General features: G+C 46.3%; 1 protein-coding gene across 4 annotated transcripts in view; it reads right to left on the reverse strand.

Annotated features, from left to right (window-relative positions):
• Positions 1-15747, reverse strand: part of LOC141235573 (NACHT, LRR and PYD domains-containing protein 12-like) — a 156832-nt gene that overhangs the window by 93228 nt on the left and 47857 nt on the right. For all 4 annotated transcript variants that reach the window (XM_073668158.1, XM_073668161.1, XM_073668159.1 and 1 more), the window contains one exon: positions 1205-1266. In XM_073668158.1, coding sequence (XP_073524259.1) covers positions 1205-1229 — 25 coding nt within the window. In that variant the 5' untranslated portion in view covers positions 1230-1266. The remainder of the gene's footprint in view (positions 1-1204; positions 1267-15747) is intronic.

The raw sequence follows: 15747 nt of genomic DNA on the forward strand, positions 1-15747 counted from the left end.
TGGCGGACAAGAGGTGTGTGCTTCCGTGTGTATTTGTCCAGAAGTCTTACTCCAGTCACCATTCTCTGGGGCAGCTACCCATTATAATTGCAGTGCTTTACTTTGTATTTTGTATTATGGCAATCCATCTGATGATGGTCTGAATTTTAAGACCGAAACATTATTTTTGGAATTGCACTACAAATAAAGCTTTAACTTAATTTTCAACACCGGGCGTGCCAGATTCCCATTCATTGCATTGGATTTATTGAATGCTATCCTATCCTAGCACCCGCCGACATGGAGTGACATACATCTTGTCCTATATTGATGGATCAGGAGTGTCAGATAAGTGGCGTGTGCATCCGTTTGCACCTGGTTACAAGTGTTACTCCAGTCCCCACAGCCTTGTCCTGCCCCAGCCCTGCCTACTTTGTCAGAGCTGGGTGGAAATGGTGTGAGACCATCAAAAGTCTCTAAATTTAGCACAGCCTTGAGTTGCCCCCAAGTTTTGTGACCTTTCAAAGAGTGTGTGGTTTTAGCTGTGGTGTCGGTGGGGTTAGCTGTGGTGTGGGCGTAGTTAGCGGTGGTGTGGGCGTGGTTAGCTTTCTCAGCTCTGCTTCATTGCTAAATCTAAAACTCTGTGTCAGAATGGAAAATCAGACACAGTCCCACTATTCTGTTCCTTATTAGGACATGTGTGAATGTACATTTGTTGTAGGATAATTAACCAAGTAGAGTAGTGAAATTATTTTGAAGAGCCACTCCAGCATTTTTATTTTACTGCTGGAGTGGTGCCATTAATTTAATTCCCTGCCCCTAGTATTATAGTTACCAGTCGCCGTCTTCATCTGTTCTCTGTGCCGCTCCGGTCGGTCTTCTGCAGGTTGTGACCTGCCGGATTGCTCCAGTGCTTCCTGGGTGAGCCTGAAGTCACAACTGAATGTAAGTCTATGAGAGCAAGAATGAGGTCAGAACAAAGCTCCCATAGACTTACACTGAGAGCTTGTGACCGTTACCTCGGACTTCCAGTCAGTCAAAAGTTGGGATTACAAGATGGTAGCGCAAGACCTGAGCAGCGCCGAGAAGAGCTGAAGACGGTGGCTGGTAAGTATAAGACCAGGGTCAGGGACCTTACATTAGTGGCACAACTCCAGTATTGAACTAAAAAAACAAACCGCTGAAGTGGTGCTTTAATAAGAAAGGAAGAAATATAAATCCTTACCAATACTGCGAGATGTAATCCCCATTTTTGAGCCTGGGGAGATAAGTGAAAAGCGAAATCACCTGCAAGATGAAAAAAAATCAAAACATTATATACTTGTATCACATAGACACATTCCTAGCAACTTCCACTACTGGCTCATTCAGATGTCACTTTTTCTCATACAAGTGCCATCCATGTTTTTCACAGATAGCCCTTGTACCTATGATAGTCTATGGGGCTGTTCACATGTCCGTATATACTTGGGGACTAACTGGTCCACACAAAATCACAGAAACTTGTCCGATATTAATCCAAGTGTTGCATCAAACTCGCCATTGCAAGTCTATGGATCCGTGGGAAAAAAAACAACAGACAACCATGCTTTACTCACGCTTTTCACATAGTGTTATAAAGGAGGAGGCAGAGAAACCTATTTTTTTCCAACAAGAAAAACTTATGACATTGATGAAATTGGACAGTTTTTTGCCTATGAGCAAAATCACTGACATGTGAATGAGCCCTAAAGCTGTAAATTGAGTATATAAATCATATTCCAATACAGTCCCCACAACCCACGCAATAAAAATGCATGTGCTTTTTTTTTTTGCAGATATTTCTCATGTCATTCAAGTCTTTGGGGAAAATCCGCAAATAAAATGTATATTTACTGCAAGAGAAATTGATGTTGGGGATTTCAAAATGTGCATCGCAGATCAGTTTACTGCTGCGTAAAAGAAAAGCACAGGGGGCAGGAGACTAAAGGTAGGTTCACTCGAACGCATAAAAAAATTGGTCAGGGATTCATCCAGAAAAGTGGGATGATTTTTCTTCATTTGTTATCAGTGTGCAAGCCGTTTTTTTACACCACCAGCTATTAATTTTTTACAGGATCATTTACACTTTCCCATGTTACAGAATTGTATACGTAAAAATCGGATGCTATACTGTGGTTCTCTATGGAATCCGATTTTTTTTTTTTACGCACCTATAGACTTGAATGGCCGAGTCTCATCCGATTTACGGAAAAAACTAGAGCTTGCTGCAATTTTTTCACACGAGGTTTCGGTCAGTGAAAAAAAACGCTCACCTGTGAATAACATTGGTCTGAGTGCTGTCAGGTTTTTTTATGGACAGCATTTGGACCAAAAATACGGCTGTGTGAACAAGCCCTAATAGAAATCTCATACACTTTGTGGGAACTGTAATATGCTGCATTTATTAAACACGAAAATATATAGCGGAAAAAATGCACTAAATACTCATGGTGGGAACTTAACCGTAGCCCTCATTCAGACGTCCGTGAATCACTTAACCCCTTTACCCCCGAGGGTGGTTTGCACGTTAATGACTGGGCCAATGTTTACAATTCTGACCACTGTCACATTATGAGTAGTGTTGAGCGAGTATTTTCTGTTAACCCTTTCGCCGAGTACGCTCGGGCCTCGCTCCGAGTATTTACAGCTGCTCGGTGATATGGTTGAATCGCTCCGTGTGCATGATTTGCAACTGTTTGACAGTTTTATTACATGTGAGGAATGTCTATTTCTTACACATTCCTCACATGTAATAAAGCTGTCAAACAGTCGCAAATCATGCACACGGAGCGATTCAACCATATCACCGAGCAGCTGTAAATACTCGGAGCGAGGCCCGAGCGTACTCGGAACAGAACATACTCGGAACAGAACATACTCGCTCAACACTAATTATGAGGTAAAAACTCTGGAACGCTTCAACGGATCCCACTAATTCTGAGATGATATGATTTTTTTCATCACATATTGTACTTCATGATAGTGGTAACATTTCTTCGATATGACTTGCATTTATTTGTGAAAAAATATCAGAAATTTGGAGAAAATTTTTAAAATTTTGCAATTTTCAAACTTTGAATTTTCATTCCCTTAAATCAGAGAGATATGTCACACAAAATAGTTAATAAATAACATTTCCCGCATGTCTACTTTACATAAGCACATAGATTTATACAGTGTGACCAAGTTGTCAAGCACTTTCCAAGTGATGCTAAAATCGCTTGGAAAGAGCGTGACAACTAGTGTTGAGCCACCCCCGTAGTGTTCGAGTTCGGTTCGGTTCGTCGAACACCCGTGTGTTCGCCGAACTGTTCGTCGAACACCTTCGAACACCGTTAAAACCAATGGCAGGCAAACAAAAACACATAGAAACACATAGAAAACACCTTCAAAGGTGTCCAAAAGCTGACAAACTGCTCAGAAGACACAACTAACACATGGAAAAGTGACAAGTACATATAGTCATGCGAAAATAAAAGAGGTGGAGGAGTAAAAGGAGGGGGAGACACAGATATAGGCATGTCATGCCCTTCTAAAATCCAAAAAGTGAGAAGCCGACACGGCCAGTCCGCTCCTGCCCGTGCCACCTCCGTGTCGCCGGGTTTGTGCCAGAGCCGCGGTGAACCCTGATGGCCAGCCCCCCTCTCCCAATACTGGTGCCTGTCCGCTGGTGGGTCGAGCGAGCCCCCCTGTGGTGGAGGCAGCTCTAAGCTTTTTAATTTAAATTGTCTCTCTAATTTGAATGAATACACTTTAAATCCATTTACAAGGATCTATTGGAGGGCAAGTCTCATGCCAGCAGCCGCGTAATTCCAGCTCCAGTAGCGTCCACTAAAGCTGCTGCAGTTAAAAAGCTTTTATAAGGATCGAGCTCGGCTGTCCACCGCAAGGCATCCTACTGCCAGTCCCAGCCCCTATGCCTTGGGGTGCCTCCTGATGCTCTTCACTGAGTATCCCATGGTCCCGAAGCATTTCCTTTGAAAAAATTAAGTGTCTAAACTACAGGTGGTGTAGCTTGCTTAACAGCCGGGATAATCCGCTGACTAGCAGACACTGCTACTAGGCACAAAGTATTTCCTGGGCTAGATGCAGTTAAAAATTTGTAATTAGATACTCTCGTTGGATGCTGAGAAAGCATTCCATAGAGTCTCCTGGCACGCCATATATGATTCTCTTAAAAAGCTTGGGGTAGGGGTCTAGGGGACCCTTTTATAGCCAAAATCACGGCCCTGTATCGCAATACGTCACCTAGGCTGAAGATAAATGGAACTGTAGCACCCTGAGGGCTCGGTTGCTACAGACGTATTGCACCTCACCCAGAGGTGTGATATCTCACTCTCAGGTAAGGATGGAGTGTGGATCAGGACCCGACACCTGCATGCATTACACCACATTGCCGTGGGGCAGGGCGACCAATATGCCCCTGAGATGGGCACGACAGTCCCTGTCCCTGGCTGGAGTGGGGGGAGGGAACACTGAGGAAGGGGAACCCTGTAGTGCAGGAGCAGGGAGGAAGCAGTTCCTGGGTGCATTGAGAAGGGAGTATAAAAGGTGGGCACCATCTTAGTTCAGTGCAGAGAAGTCTGAGCAGAAGTGGCAGGGAGCAGGGGCTCTGCATGAGCTCTGCTCCGGAGGCGGGCCTAGTAACAGAGGCCCAGGCCTGGAAGAGGGAGAAGGAAGGAAGAGGAGCGGAGAAGGCTCCAGGAACGAGGAATGAAGGGATCCCAGGGGTGCGGACGGGCGAGTCGCCACCACACGTCCGAATCCACCTGCGTGAAGGGGTCAGGCCAAAGGGGGAGACCGGTCCCCGAACTAGTGGAGGCAGGAAACGACCCTCAGCTAGAAACCGGAGGCTCTGACATTTTATGTGGCGCAGCCCCTCGCTACACCCGCTAGGAAGGCACCACATAGGGTCAGGGAAACTGGCGCCAAGTTTACCAAGAGGAGGCGCGAGGCAGCCGGACAGAAGTGTTGGTAAGAAAGGCCAGACAAAGGACACACAAAGGGGGTCCTGTGAAGTGCTCCAAAGTTATCTGGGAGTTGTCTGAGCCCCTCACCTGGTGAGCACAGTACGACGTGGGCAGCCGTTACCTGCAGACGTGGTCTGGATAATAAGAACTGTGAGTAAAGGCCCTGGACTGCATCACTGACTCCGTGTCGTTACTGCTGCTGCCCTGCACCATCACCCCCATCCTCCGCATACACTGCCCTGAGGCTATACTCCTCCCGTGGGGAGTTATGCTACGCTCTGCTGCACCCACAACACCAGCCTCAGCGGTCTGCCCTGTAGCGGCGGTTCACTCTGACCGCAATCCACGGGTGGCGTAGTCGGACATTTAAACATCAAAACCACATAAATAGTTCCGCCACTGGTTTGACCGCCCTGAGCCACGGAACCGGGTCGCCGCCACGAAGACTACAACCACCAGCATCCACCAAAAAGGGTCCGGCTCCGGGTGTCCCAAGGCCCAGGGGGCGCGTCAGAACATTTTCATCACCTTTCACAATCACCAATGGGACAAGGCAGGGATGTCCTCTGTCCCCTCTCTTATACATCCTAGTGACGGAGCACCTGCTCTCATCAATTCGCCATAACCCCAATATTAGGTGGATTGAGGTGGGAGGCACCGAGTACAAGTGCTCTCTATTTGCTGATGATGTCCTAGTATATATCACTCAATCACATATATCCATCCATGCTGTTATGGCTGAAATAGATCACTTTGTTACATGGTAAAATTTTAAAATCAATGCAGCGAAGTCTGAGGCCCTCGATGTCTCCCTCCCCAAATCCATATAGGATTCCATCCAGTCCAACTTTCCCTTTGCCTGGCCCTCACAGGGTATCAAATACTTAGGAATTCCTATTCATAGAGACCTCTCCCATCTATGTTATCTTAATTTTGGGCCCTTTATTGAACAATTCCATACAGACCACGGTTGGCAAGTTAGAACTGTAAGATTCACTACGTGAACCGCTGGTGTTTTGTGGAAAAGCACATGTACACCGCGTTCCAAATTATTATGCAAAAAGTGTTTGGGAGTGATAAGGGAAGAATTTGTTTGTTTGTCAGTTAAACTCATTGATGGTGATGTGTGTCAGGGCTCTTTATATCACTGTAAGCAATTGCAGACACCTGTGCTAATTAGTTTGGCAGGTGTGTCCAATGAAAGGCAAGACTACTTAAGAAGGCTCTCTCACATTATTCAGCAGCCTACATTTTCTGCCAAAATGGGAAAGAAAAAGGATGAGTCGGCTGCTGAGAAGCAACAAATTGTGGAGTGTTTAGGTCAAGGCATGACTACAATCAACATTGTGCGATGATCAGGATGAAGTGTCTTGGCAATCAAGAAGTATGTAGCTGATTCACAGTACACACGTGTGCGTGCTGATAAGGGCAAATTGAGGACTCTTTCCTACAGGCAATTACGTCAGGTTGAAAGAGCAGCGGCAAAAAAGCCTTGTCATAGCAGCAGACAAGTTTTTGAAGCTGCTTGTGCCTCCAACGTCCCCCGAACAACAAGATGCAGGGTCCTTCAGAGGTTTGCAGCTGTGCATACGCCATCCTGTCGACCTCCTCTATCCACTTTACACAAGCAGAAACGGCTCCAGTGGGCCAAACATTACATGAAGACTGATTTCAAAACTGTTTTGTTCACGGATGAGTGCCGTGCAGCGCTCGATGGTCCAGATGGATGGAGTGGAGGATGGCTGGTTGATGGACACCCCACGCAAACACGGCTACAGAGCCAACAAGGAGGAGGTGGAGTAATGTTTTGGGCTGGAATCATGGGGAGAGAGATTGTCGGCCCCTTTAGGATCCCTGAAGGCGCTAAAGATGAACTCCATAATGTATGTGGATTTTCTCAAACAGCACTTCCTGCCATGGTTCAAGAAGAAGAACCGTGTATTTCACAGCAAGATCATTTTTCTGCATGATAATGCACCATCTCATGCTGCACATAAAACATCTGCATCTCTGGCTGATATGGGCATAAAAGGGGACAAACTTATGGTGTGACCCCCATGCTCCCCTGACCTCTACCCCATTCAGAACCTTTGGAGCATCATTAAAAGGAGTGTCTATGATGGCGGGAGGCAGTTCACATCTAAGCAACAGCTCTGGGAGGGTATTCTGTCCTCATGCAAAACAATTGAAGCAGAAACCATCCAAAACCTGACAAATTCAATGGACGAGAGAGTTCAGAAGCTCCTTTCGAACAAGGGGTCCTATGTGAAAATGTAACATCACCTAGAATAAAGTTTTGAGTTGAAAACTGTTTGATTTCAGTTTCTAACAACCTGCTAATGCTTATAATTTCAAAAATGACCATTTTTTTGGTCTTTATTAAAATGAAAAGGTTGATCGAAAAGTTTGGGGGATCTAAGAGTGTGGCAACCCAGTAGTCATGATTACTTCGAATTCTGACAATATGAGGGTCATGCTGCAGGTAGTGCAGCAAGAAGGCACTTATGTGCCTTGCGCATCTCGGAGCCCCAAAATTATTTTCCGGGCTAGATGCAGCTAAAAATTATTTTTAATTTTAAATCTGGTGAAGCTTTAGTATAGATGGCCTAATAGGATCAGTGCTGCACACTGCTACAAAGCCCAAATTATTTTCCAGCCAAGATACAGATAAACATGATTAGTAATTTGAAAGCTTAAAACGGTTGGTAGGGTGATTTTAACCAATCATCAAGCTTTTACTCTCCCCAGGATGACACAGGGGTAGAAAAGTCGTTTCGGATCCATGATTTGTTCATCTTTATGAACGTGAGTCTGTCTACATTATCAGTGGAGAGCCGCGTGCGCTTATCTGTGAGCACACCACCAGCAGCGCTGAACACACGTTCAGACAGAACGCTGGCTGCGGGGCATGACAAGATCTCCAAGGCGTAAGTGGCTAGCTCCGGCCATTTATCCAGATTGGAAGCCCAAAAAGAGCAAGGGTCCAGTGACACAGTCGTGGCTTCAATGTTTACTTGGAGATACTCCTGTACCATCGTCTCTAGGCGTTGACTATGTGTCAGACTTCTTGTCTCCTGTGGCCTTGCAAAGGATGGGCTAAAAAAGTGGTGAAATGATTCCGCAAAATTGATGTTACCAGCAGATACTGTGGTTCTGTTACGGTTTGAGTGCTGAACACTTGACGGTCCCACGGTTGGCAAGTTGGAACTGTGAGATTCACTACGTGCACCACTGGTATTTTGTGGAAAAGCACATGTAAGATTCTGCAACAGTCTCTGCTGATACTCCTGCATGCGTGCATCCCTTTCTATGGCAGGAATAATTTCTGCAAATTTACTTTTGTACCGGGGATCTAACAGTGTGGCAACCCAGTAGTCAGGATTATTTCTAATTCTCACAATTCGAGGGTCATGTTGCAGGTAGTGCAGCAAGAAGGCACTCATGTGTGTTGCGCATCCAGGAGCACCAAGTCCCTGTTGTGTTGGTGGCGAGGTAACAATCATGCTTCCTTCCTCTGTCCTCTCCCCCCAACCTCGCACAACAGAAATGTGATCAAGGTCTCCCTCATCTGATGAGTCTTCCATCAGTTCGTCCTCCACTTCTTCCTGGGCTCCTGCACCTTCCTCACTAGTTTGGCTGCTACCATGCGCCCTGGTAAAACCATCTCCCCCACCCTCACATGCCTGCCGCCTTGGTGCTGCCGACCTTCTGGACCTTGCAGATGTTAGCCCTTCCGCATACAACTCCTCCTCCTCTACTTCCTCCACCTCCTCTTGTGCCACCACCTGACTCCGAATTCTGTTTAACATGTGCTCCAGCATGTAAATCACCGGAATAGTCATGCTGATAATGGCATCGTCAGAACTAAACATCTTCGTCGCCATTTCAAAACTGTGCAGAAGGGTGCATAGGTCCCTGATCTGAGACCACTCCTCCAGCATGATTTGCCCCACCTCTGAATCTCGTTGGCCCAGGCTATACGTCAGAACGTATTGCACCAGGGCTTGTCGGTGCTGCCACAGTCGCTGCAACATGTGCAGAGTTGAATTCCACCGGGTAGGCACATCGCATTTTAGCCGGTGAAGTGGCAGGCCCAACGACTTCTGTAGAGATGTAAGTCGCTGAGCTGCGGGATGCGAACGGCGGAAGTGAGCACACAGCGACCATGCCCTCTGCAGAAGGCCATCTAGTCTGGGATAGTGGGCTAAAAATTGCTGGACAACCAGGTTCAACACGTGAGCCATACAAGGCACGTGTGTGACATTGCCCCGGCGAAGGGCCGCACCCAGGTTTGCAGCATTGTCGCACACGGCCTTCCCTGGTTTCAGGTCCAGTGGAGACAACCATTCATGAAATTGGTTCTCCAGAGCTGACCACAACTCCTCAGCTGTGTGACTCACATTTCCCAGACATTTCAATGTAAAAACCGCCTGATGACGTTGAGCCCTACTGCCAGCATAGTAAGGAGGTGTGCAGGATCCCTTCTGCGCAGTTAGAAAGCTTGTGGCATGACCAGACAGGCTTTGGGTGCAGGTGGAAGACCGAGAGGAGGTTGAGGAGGCAGAAGCAGTGGAGGAACTTTGACATAAAGAGGATTGACGCACAACTCGTGGGGACGGCAAGACTTGGACAGCAGCCCCTTGTCCTGCTGTCACAATAGTTACCCAGTGCCCAGTCAGCGACATGTAACGCCCCTGTCCATGCCTACTCGTCCAAGTGTCTGTGGTGAAATGCACCCTGTCACACACAGAGTTTCTCAAAGAAGCGGTGATGTTGTGTGCGACATGCTGGTGGAGCGCAGGCACACCTTTCTTTGAGAAGTAGTGCCGACTGGGCATCTGGTACTGGGGCACTGCGACGGACATAAGGTCTCGAAAATCCTCTGTGTCCACCAGGCGGAAAGGCAGCATTTCTGTAGCCAAGAGCTTGCAGATGGTGAAATTCAACCTCTTAGCTTTCTCATGGCTAGGAGGAAATGGTCTTTTACTTGTCCACATCTGAGGGACCGAGGGCTGGCTATTGTGCTTAGACGGGGTTGATAAGGGTGTCCCCGGCAAACTGCCGGTCTGTGAGGAAGATGCAGGCGGACATGTTAGGTTGCCTTCATCCAAAGGTGGTGCTATCGATGTCGGACAGCGCTCAACACCAGCTGGTGTTACCACCTCCAAAGAAAATGATGACCTGCCAATCACGCTGGCTGTTGCGGGTAAAGAGGTGGCAGGTCTGCGCCCCAAAACAGGTGTGACTGCTGTCCCCCCAGTCACAGAGGATGAAGAGGCCGCGGATGCACAAGATATGGCAGACGGTGGTTGGCCCGGCCGGCTAGGCCGCATTGTAGCACACTGAGCTTCCCACTGCAACTTATGCTTCATGTCCATGTGCCGGTTCATGCATGAAGTACTCAAACTATGTATTTTTTGGCCTCTACTTAGCTTTTGCTGACAAATGTTACAGATAACACGAGTTGGGTCATCTTTATCGATCTGAAAAAATGCCCAGGCTATGCAAGGCTTAGCACCCATGCGACCTGAAGAGCCACCACGACTTGTGGTGAGAGGCAGAGTTGTGTTTGAGGATGCAGTTGTTGACGTGCTTCCAGTACTACGTCTCTGTCCAGGAAGGCGCAACCTGACCTCGTCGTCACTAGCATCTTCCTCCACCTCCTCTGCTGACCTCATCTCTTGGCTGACTGTGGGTTGACAGTAAGTGGGATCTCCGACCTCATCATCATCACCCTGTGCGTTATCACACCCGTCGTCCTCAGAGCCAACCTGTTCCTGCCCTGACAAAAAACTAAAGTTGTCGCTCCAATCAGGTATTTGAGTCTTATCATCGTCTTCCTCATTGTCTCCACCAACAGGAGTTACAGTTTGGGAATGAGGGTCTACATTATGGTCCGAACCTTCTGCGTCTGGTCCTGGATCCGACTCATAAAGATTCTGGGCATCAGTGCAGATCATTTCCTCGTCTGGATTCACAGAAGCGCTGGAGTCGACCTCTGATTCCCAGGCTATAGTATGAGTAAACAGCTCTGCAGACTCAACCATCTGTTCTACCTCATACTCAGACGGGCAGCTGGAGATTTGGGAGCTGTGAGGAAGCAAGTGCGATTTGGGTGACACCTTTGAGGACTGGAGTATTTGTGATGTTGAAGTTGATGTGGAGGAGAGCCCACTTAAAGGAGCACTTGATATCCGTTGAAGCACCTGCTGTTTTTGTGCCTCATCTGGAATTTGTAGCGATTGGCGTGGCCGTAAGAAAGGGATCTTATCACATTGTCCGCTAAAAGAAGTAGACATTTTAGTTTGGCTGGAAGATGGTCTTTCTTCTGCAGATGTTACTGTTGCTTTAACACCTACCCCACGGACACAACCTTTTTTCCCCTTCCCAACACGCCTATTCCCCTTTCCACCAGCAGCAGGCCTTTTTCCACTCATTTTGGTGGTTAACTAATTCACAACTCTGGAGTTGTTTGCACAAAAAAACAATGGATGGTAACCGAGCAGAGCTGAGTGGCCAAACTGTGGTATTAGGCCAAAACTATTGGCTGGGTTAGATGCAGAAAAAAATTATTTTGAATTTGCAACCTGATGGAGGTCAGTATAGATGGACTAATAGAGAAAGTCCGACACACTACTAGAAGGCCAAATATTTTTTCAGAGGTAGATGCAGAAAAAAATATATTCAGTTTGCAACCTAATGGAGGTCAGTATAGATGGATTAATAGAACAAGACCCACACACAGCTAGAAGCCCAATATTTTTTCAGAGGTAGATGCAGAAAAAACTATATTCAGTTTGCAACCTGATGGAGGTCAGTATAGATGGACTAATAGAACAAGTCCCACACACTGCTAGAAGCCCAAATATTTTTTCAGAGGTACTGTAGATGCAGATAAAAATTAGTTTTAATTTGCAACCTGATGGAGGTCAGTATAGATGGACTAATAGAGAAAGTCCGACACACTACTAGAAGGCCAAATATTTTTTCAGAGCTAGATGTAGAAAAAAATTATATTCAGTTTGCAACCTGATGGAGGTCAGTATAGATGGACTAATAGAGAAAGTCCGACACACTACTAGAAGGCCAAATATTTTTTCAGAGGTAGATGCAGAAAAAAATATATTCAGTTTGCAACCTGATGGAGGTCAGTATAGATGGATTAATAGAACAAGACCCACACACAGCTAGAAGCCCAATATTTTTTCAGAGGTAGATGCAGAAAAAACTATATTCAGTTTGCAACCTGATGGAGGTCAGTATAGATGGACTAATAGAACAAGTCCCACACACTGCTAGAAGCCCAAATATTTTTTCAGAGGTACTGTAGATGCAGATAAAAATTAGTTTTAATTTGCAACCTGATGGAGGTCAGTATAGATGGACTAATAGAGAAAGTCCGACACACTACTAGAAGGCCAAATATTTTTTCAGAGGTAGATGCAGAAAAAAATATATTCAGTTTGCAACCTGATGGAGGTCAGTATAGATGGACTAATAGAGAAAGTCCGACACACTACTAGAAGGCCAAATATTTTTTCAGAGGTAGATGCAGAAAAAAATATATTCAGTTTGCAACCTGATGGAGGTCAGTATAGATGGATTAATAGAACAAGACCCACACACAGCTAGAAGCCCAATATTTTTTCAGAGGTAGATGCAGAAAAAACTATATTCAGTTTGCAACCTGATGGAGGTCAGTATAGATGGACTAATAGAACAAGTCCCACACACTGCTAGAAGCCCAAATATTTTTTCAGAGGTACTGTAGATGCAGATAAAAATTAGTTTTAATTTGCAACCTGATGGAGGTCAGTATAGATGGACTAATAGAGAAAGTCCGACACACTACTAGAAGGCCAAATATTTTTTCAGAGGTAGATGCAGAAAAAAATATATTCAGTTTGCAACCTGATGGAGGTCAGTATAGATGGATTAATAGAACAAGACCCACACACAGCTAGAAGCCCAATATTTTTTCAGAGGTAGATGCAGAAAAAAATATATTCAGTTTGCAACCTGATGGAGGTCAGTATAGATGGACTAATAGAACAAGTCCCACACACTGCTAGAAGCCCAAATATTTTTTCAGAGGTACTGTAGATGCAGATAAAAATTAGTTTTAATTTGCAACCTGATGGAGGTCAGTATAGATGGACTAATAGAGAAAGTCCGACACACTACTAGAAGGCCAAATATTTTTTCAGACGTAGATGCAGAAAAAAATATATTCAGTTTGCAACCTGATGGAGGTCAGTATAGATGGATTAATAGAACAAGACCCACACACAGCTAGAAGCCCAATATTTTTTCAGAGGTAGATGCAGAAAAAAATATATTCAGTTTGCAACCTGATGGAGGTCAGTATAGATGGACTAATAGAACAAGTCCCACACACTGCTAGAAGCCCAAATATTTTTTCAGAGGTACTGTAGATGCAGATAAAAATTAGTTTTAATTTGCAACCTGATGGAGGTCAGTATAGATGGACTAATAGAGAAAGTCCGACACACTACTAGAAGGCCAAATATTTTTTCAGAGCTAGATGCAGAAAAAAATTATATTCAGTTTGCAACCTGATGGAGGTCAGTATAGATGGATTAATAGAACAAGACCCACACACAGCTAGAAGCCCAATATTTTTTCAGAGGTAGATGCAGAAAAAAATATATTCAGTTTGCAACCTGATGGTGGTCAGTATAGATGGACTAATAGAACAAGTCCCACACACTGCTAGAAGCCCAAATATTTTTTCAGAGGTACTGTAGATGCAGATAAAAATTAGTTTTAATTTGCAACCTGATGGAGGTCAGTATAGATGGACTAATAGAATGATGCTATGCCCAAAAGATTTTACTTCACTAGGTGCAGTAAAAAAATTGGTATTCTATACACAGGTGGTATATCTTGCAACACAGATAGGCTACTCCACTGACTAACACACTCTGCAATAGGCCAAAAAGGATTAGCTTTGCTAGATTCAGCCAAATGCTGTGAAAAAAACTTGCACAGCACTGGCACAGACCTGCCTGGCAAAAACTGATAGGAACTCATGTAACCTAGTCCTGAAAAGGACTGCAATTACAATTAGTCTTTACTCCCACAACCGATCTATTTAAGAGCACAGACCTCCCTGATAAAAGTCGTAGGAAATGCTGTAACCTAGTCCTTAAAAGGACTGCAATCACAACTATTCCCTACTCCCAAGCTATCTGTAGATTTGTGCGAAAATTGGCTTGAAATTAACAAGGTATAGCGCACACAGCAACAGCGGTGCCGTCTAACACGCAGCTGCAGCAGTGAGAAAATGGTGGCGACGGGGAAAATGGCTTGGTCTTATAGGGCAAGGACATGTGACATACACTGACAATGACACATGCCCTTGCTTGTGTGAAAAAAAGCACTTCGCTCCGTGTGTGTGACGCGCCCCCTGGGCCATATTCTTTAGGGGGAATATCCGGAGTCGGATCAGATGGGGGTTGTAGTCTTCCGAGTGGCTGTGACCCGGTCCGTGCCCAGGGTGTCAAACTCAGTTGTATGTGGCAGTCCTACAGATGTTATAAGTTCTTTATTGTCGACTACGCCACCCGTTGTATTGCGGTCACTATGGCCGCCGCTGCAGCAGGGTCCGCTGAGGCTGATGGTGTAGGTGCAGCTTTTGGTGGTATAACCCCCAACGGGTGGGGTATAGCCTCAGGGGGTCAGGTGCAGAGGATGGGGGTTGTGGTGGTGCAGCATAGATGTAAATGAAGACAGAGTCGGGTTGTGCAGTTTAGGGTATTTACTCACTGCTGATGTTCCGGTCACTCCAGCTTCAAGTGACCTCCCGAGCCGTGCTGCGTCCACCAGGTCCTGGATCCAGCCAACCCCCAAGCGAGTCCGGAGCGTGACCCTGAGCTCTCCTTCTGTCCTTTCTCTGGCCGTCCCCACTATTGATCCACCCAGGTCCAGCTCCCTCGGGCCTTCTGTTGGGTGACCCTTGGCCTTGGGTTCCCTGACCCTCCACGTGGTATGCCTTCGTGGTGGATGTGGTGGGTGGCCGTGGCAGACGCTGCCCACGGCCTCCGGTCTCTGGCTGGGGTGTGTTTTTGCCCCCACCAGCTTGGGTTCCGGTACCCTGATGCCGACTCTTCACCCGTGGATTGGATTTGGGGTCTTAGAGTCCTCTCTTCTGCTTCCCCCTCTGGGTCTCTCTTGCTTTCTCCTCTCTCTCTCTAGGGATCTGCTCTGCTCCTCTTCCTGTGACTCCTCTGCAAAGGCTGACTGACTGACCCTGATCTTTGATGGTGCCCACCTTATATACACCCTCTATGTGTGAGCTCAGGTGACCAGCACCCAATGAGCTCCTATCTTTACCCAGGCTGCTCCCCCTATCTGCCCCTACACTACTTGGGATGTACCACCCCCCTCCCACTCCAGCCAGGAACAGACTCGGTCGTACCTGCACATTTCTAAGTGGGAGTACCGTCGGCCTGTTCCTCGGAAATGGGATGTGTGTAGTGCATGCAGCCTACCGAGCTCAGTCCCACACTCCATCCTTACCCGGGAGTGGAATATCACACCTCTGGGTTGAGGTGCAATACCCCTGTAGCAGCCGAATCCTCAGGGTGCTACATTCCCCCCTGGTAAATCACAGCACGTCCTCGGGCTGTAAGACATAACACCAAAACATACAAATTTTTGCATAAACATATAAAACATATAAAACATCACATATATTAGCAAATAAAACATTCTCGTCGCCTCCGGCTCCTCCTCCGGTCACTGTGCAACGTGT

This window comes from Phyllobates terribilis, unplaced genomic scaffold, assembly GCF_046119375.1.
Source record: "Phyllobates terribilis strain yellow unplaced genomic scaffold, ASM4611937v1 Scaffold_2__4_contigs__length_985480577, whole genome shotgun sequence".
NCBI lineage: Eukaryota > Metazoa > Chordata > Amphibia > Anura > Dendrobatidae > Phyllobates > Phyllobates terribilis.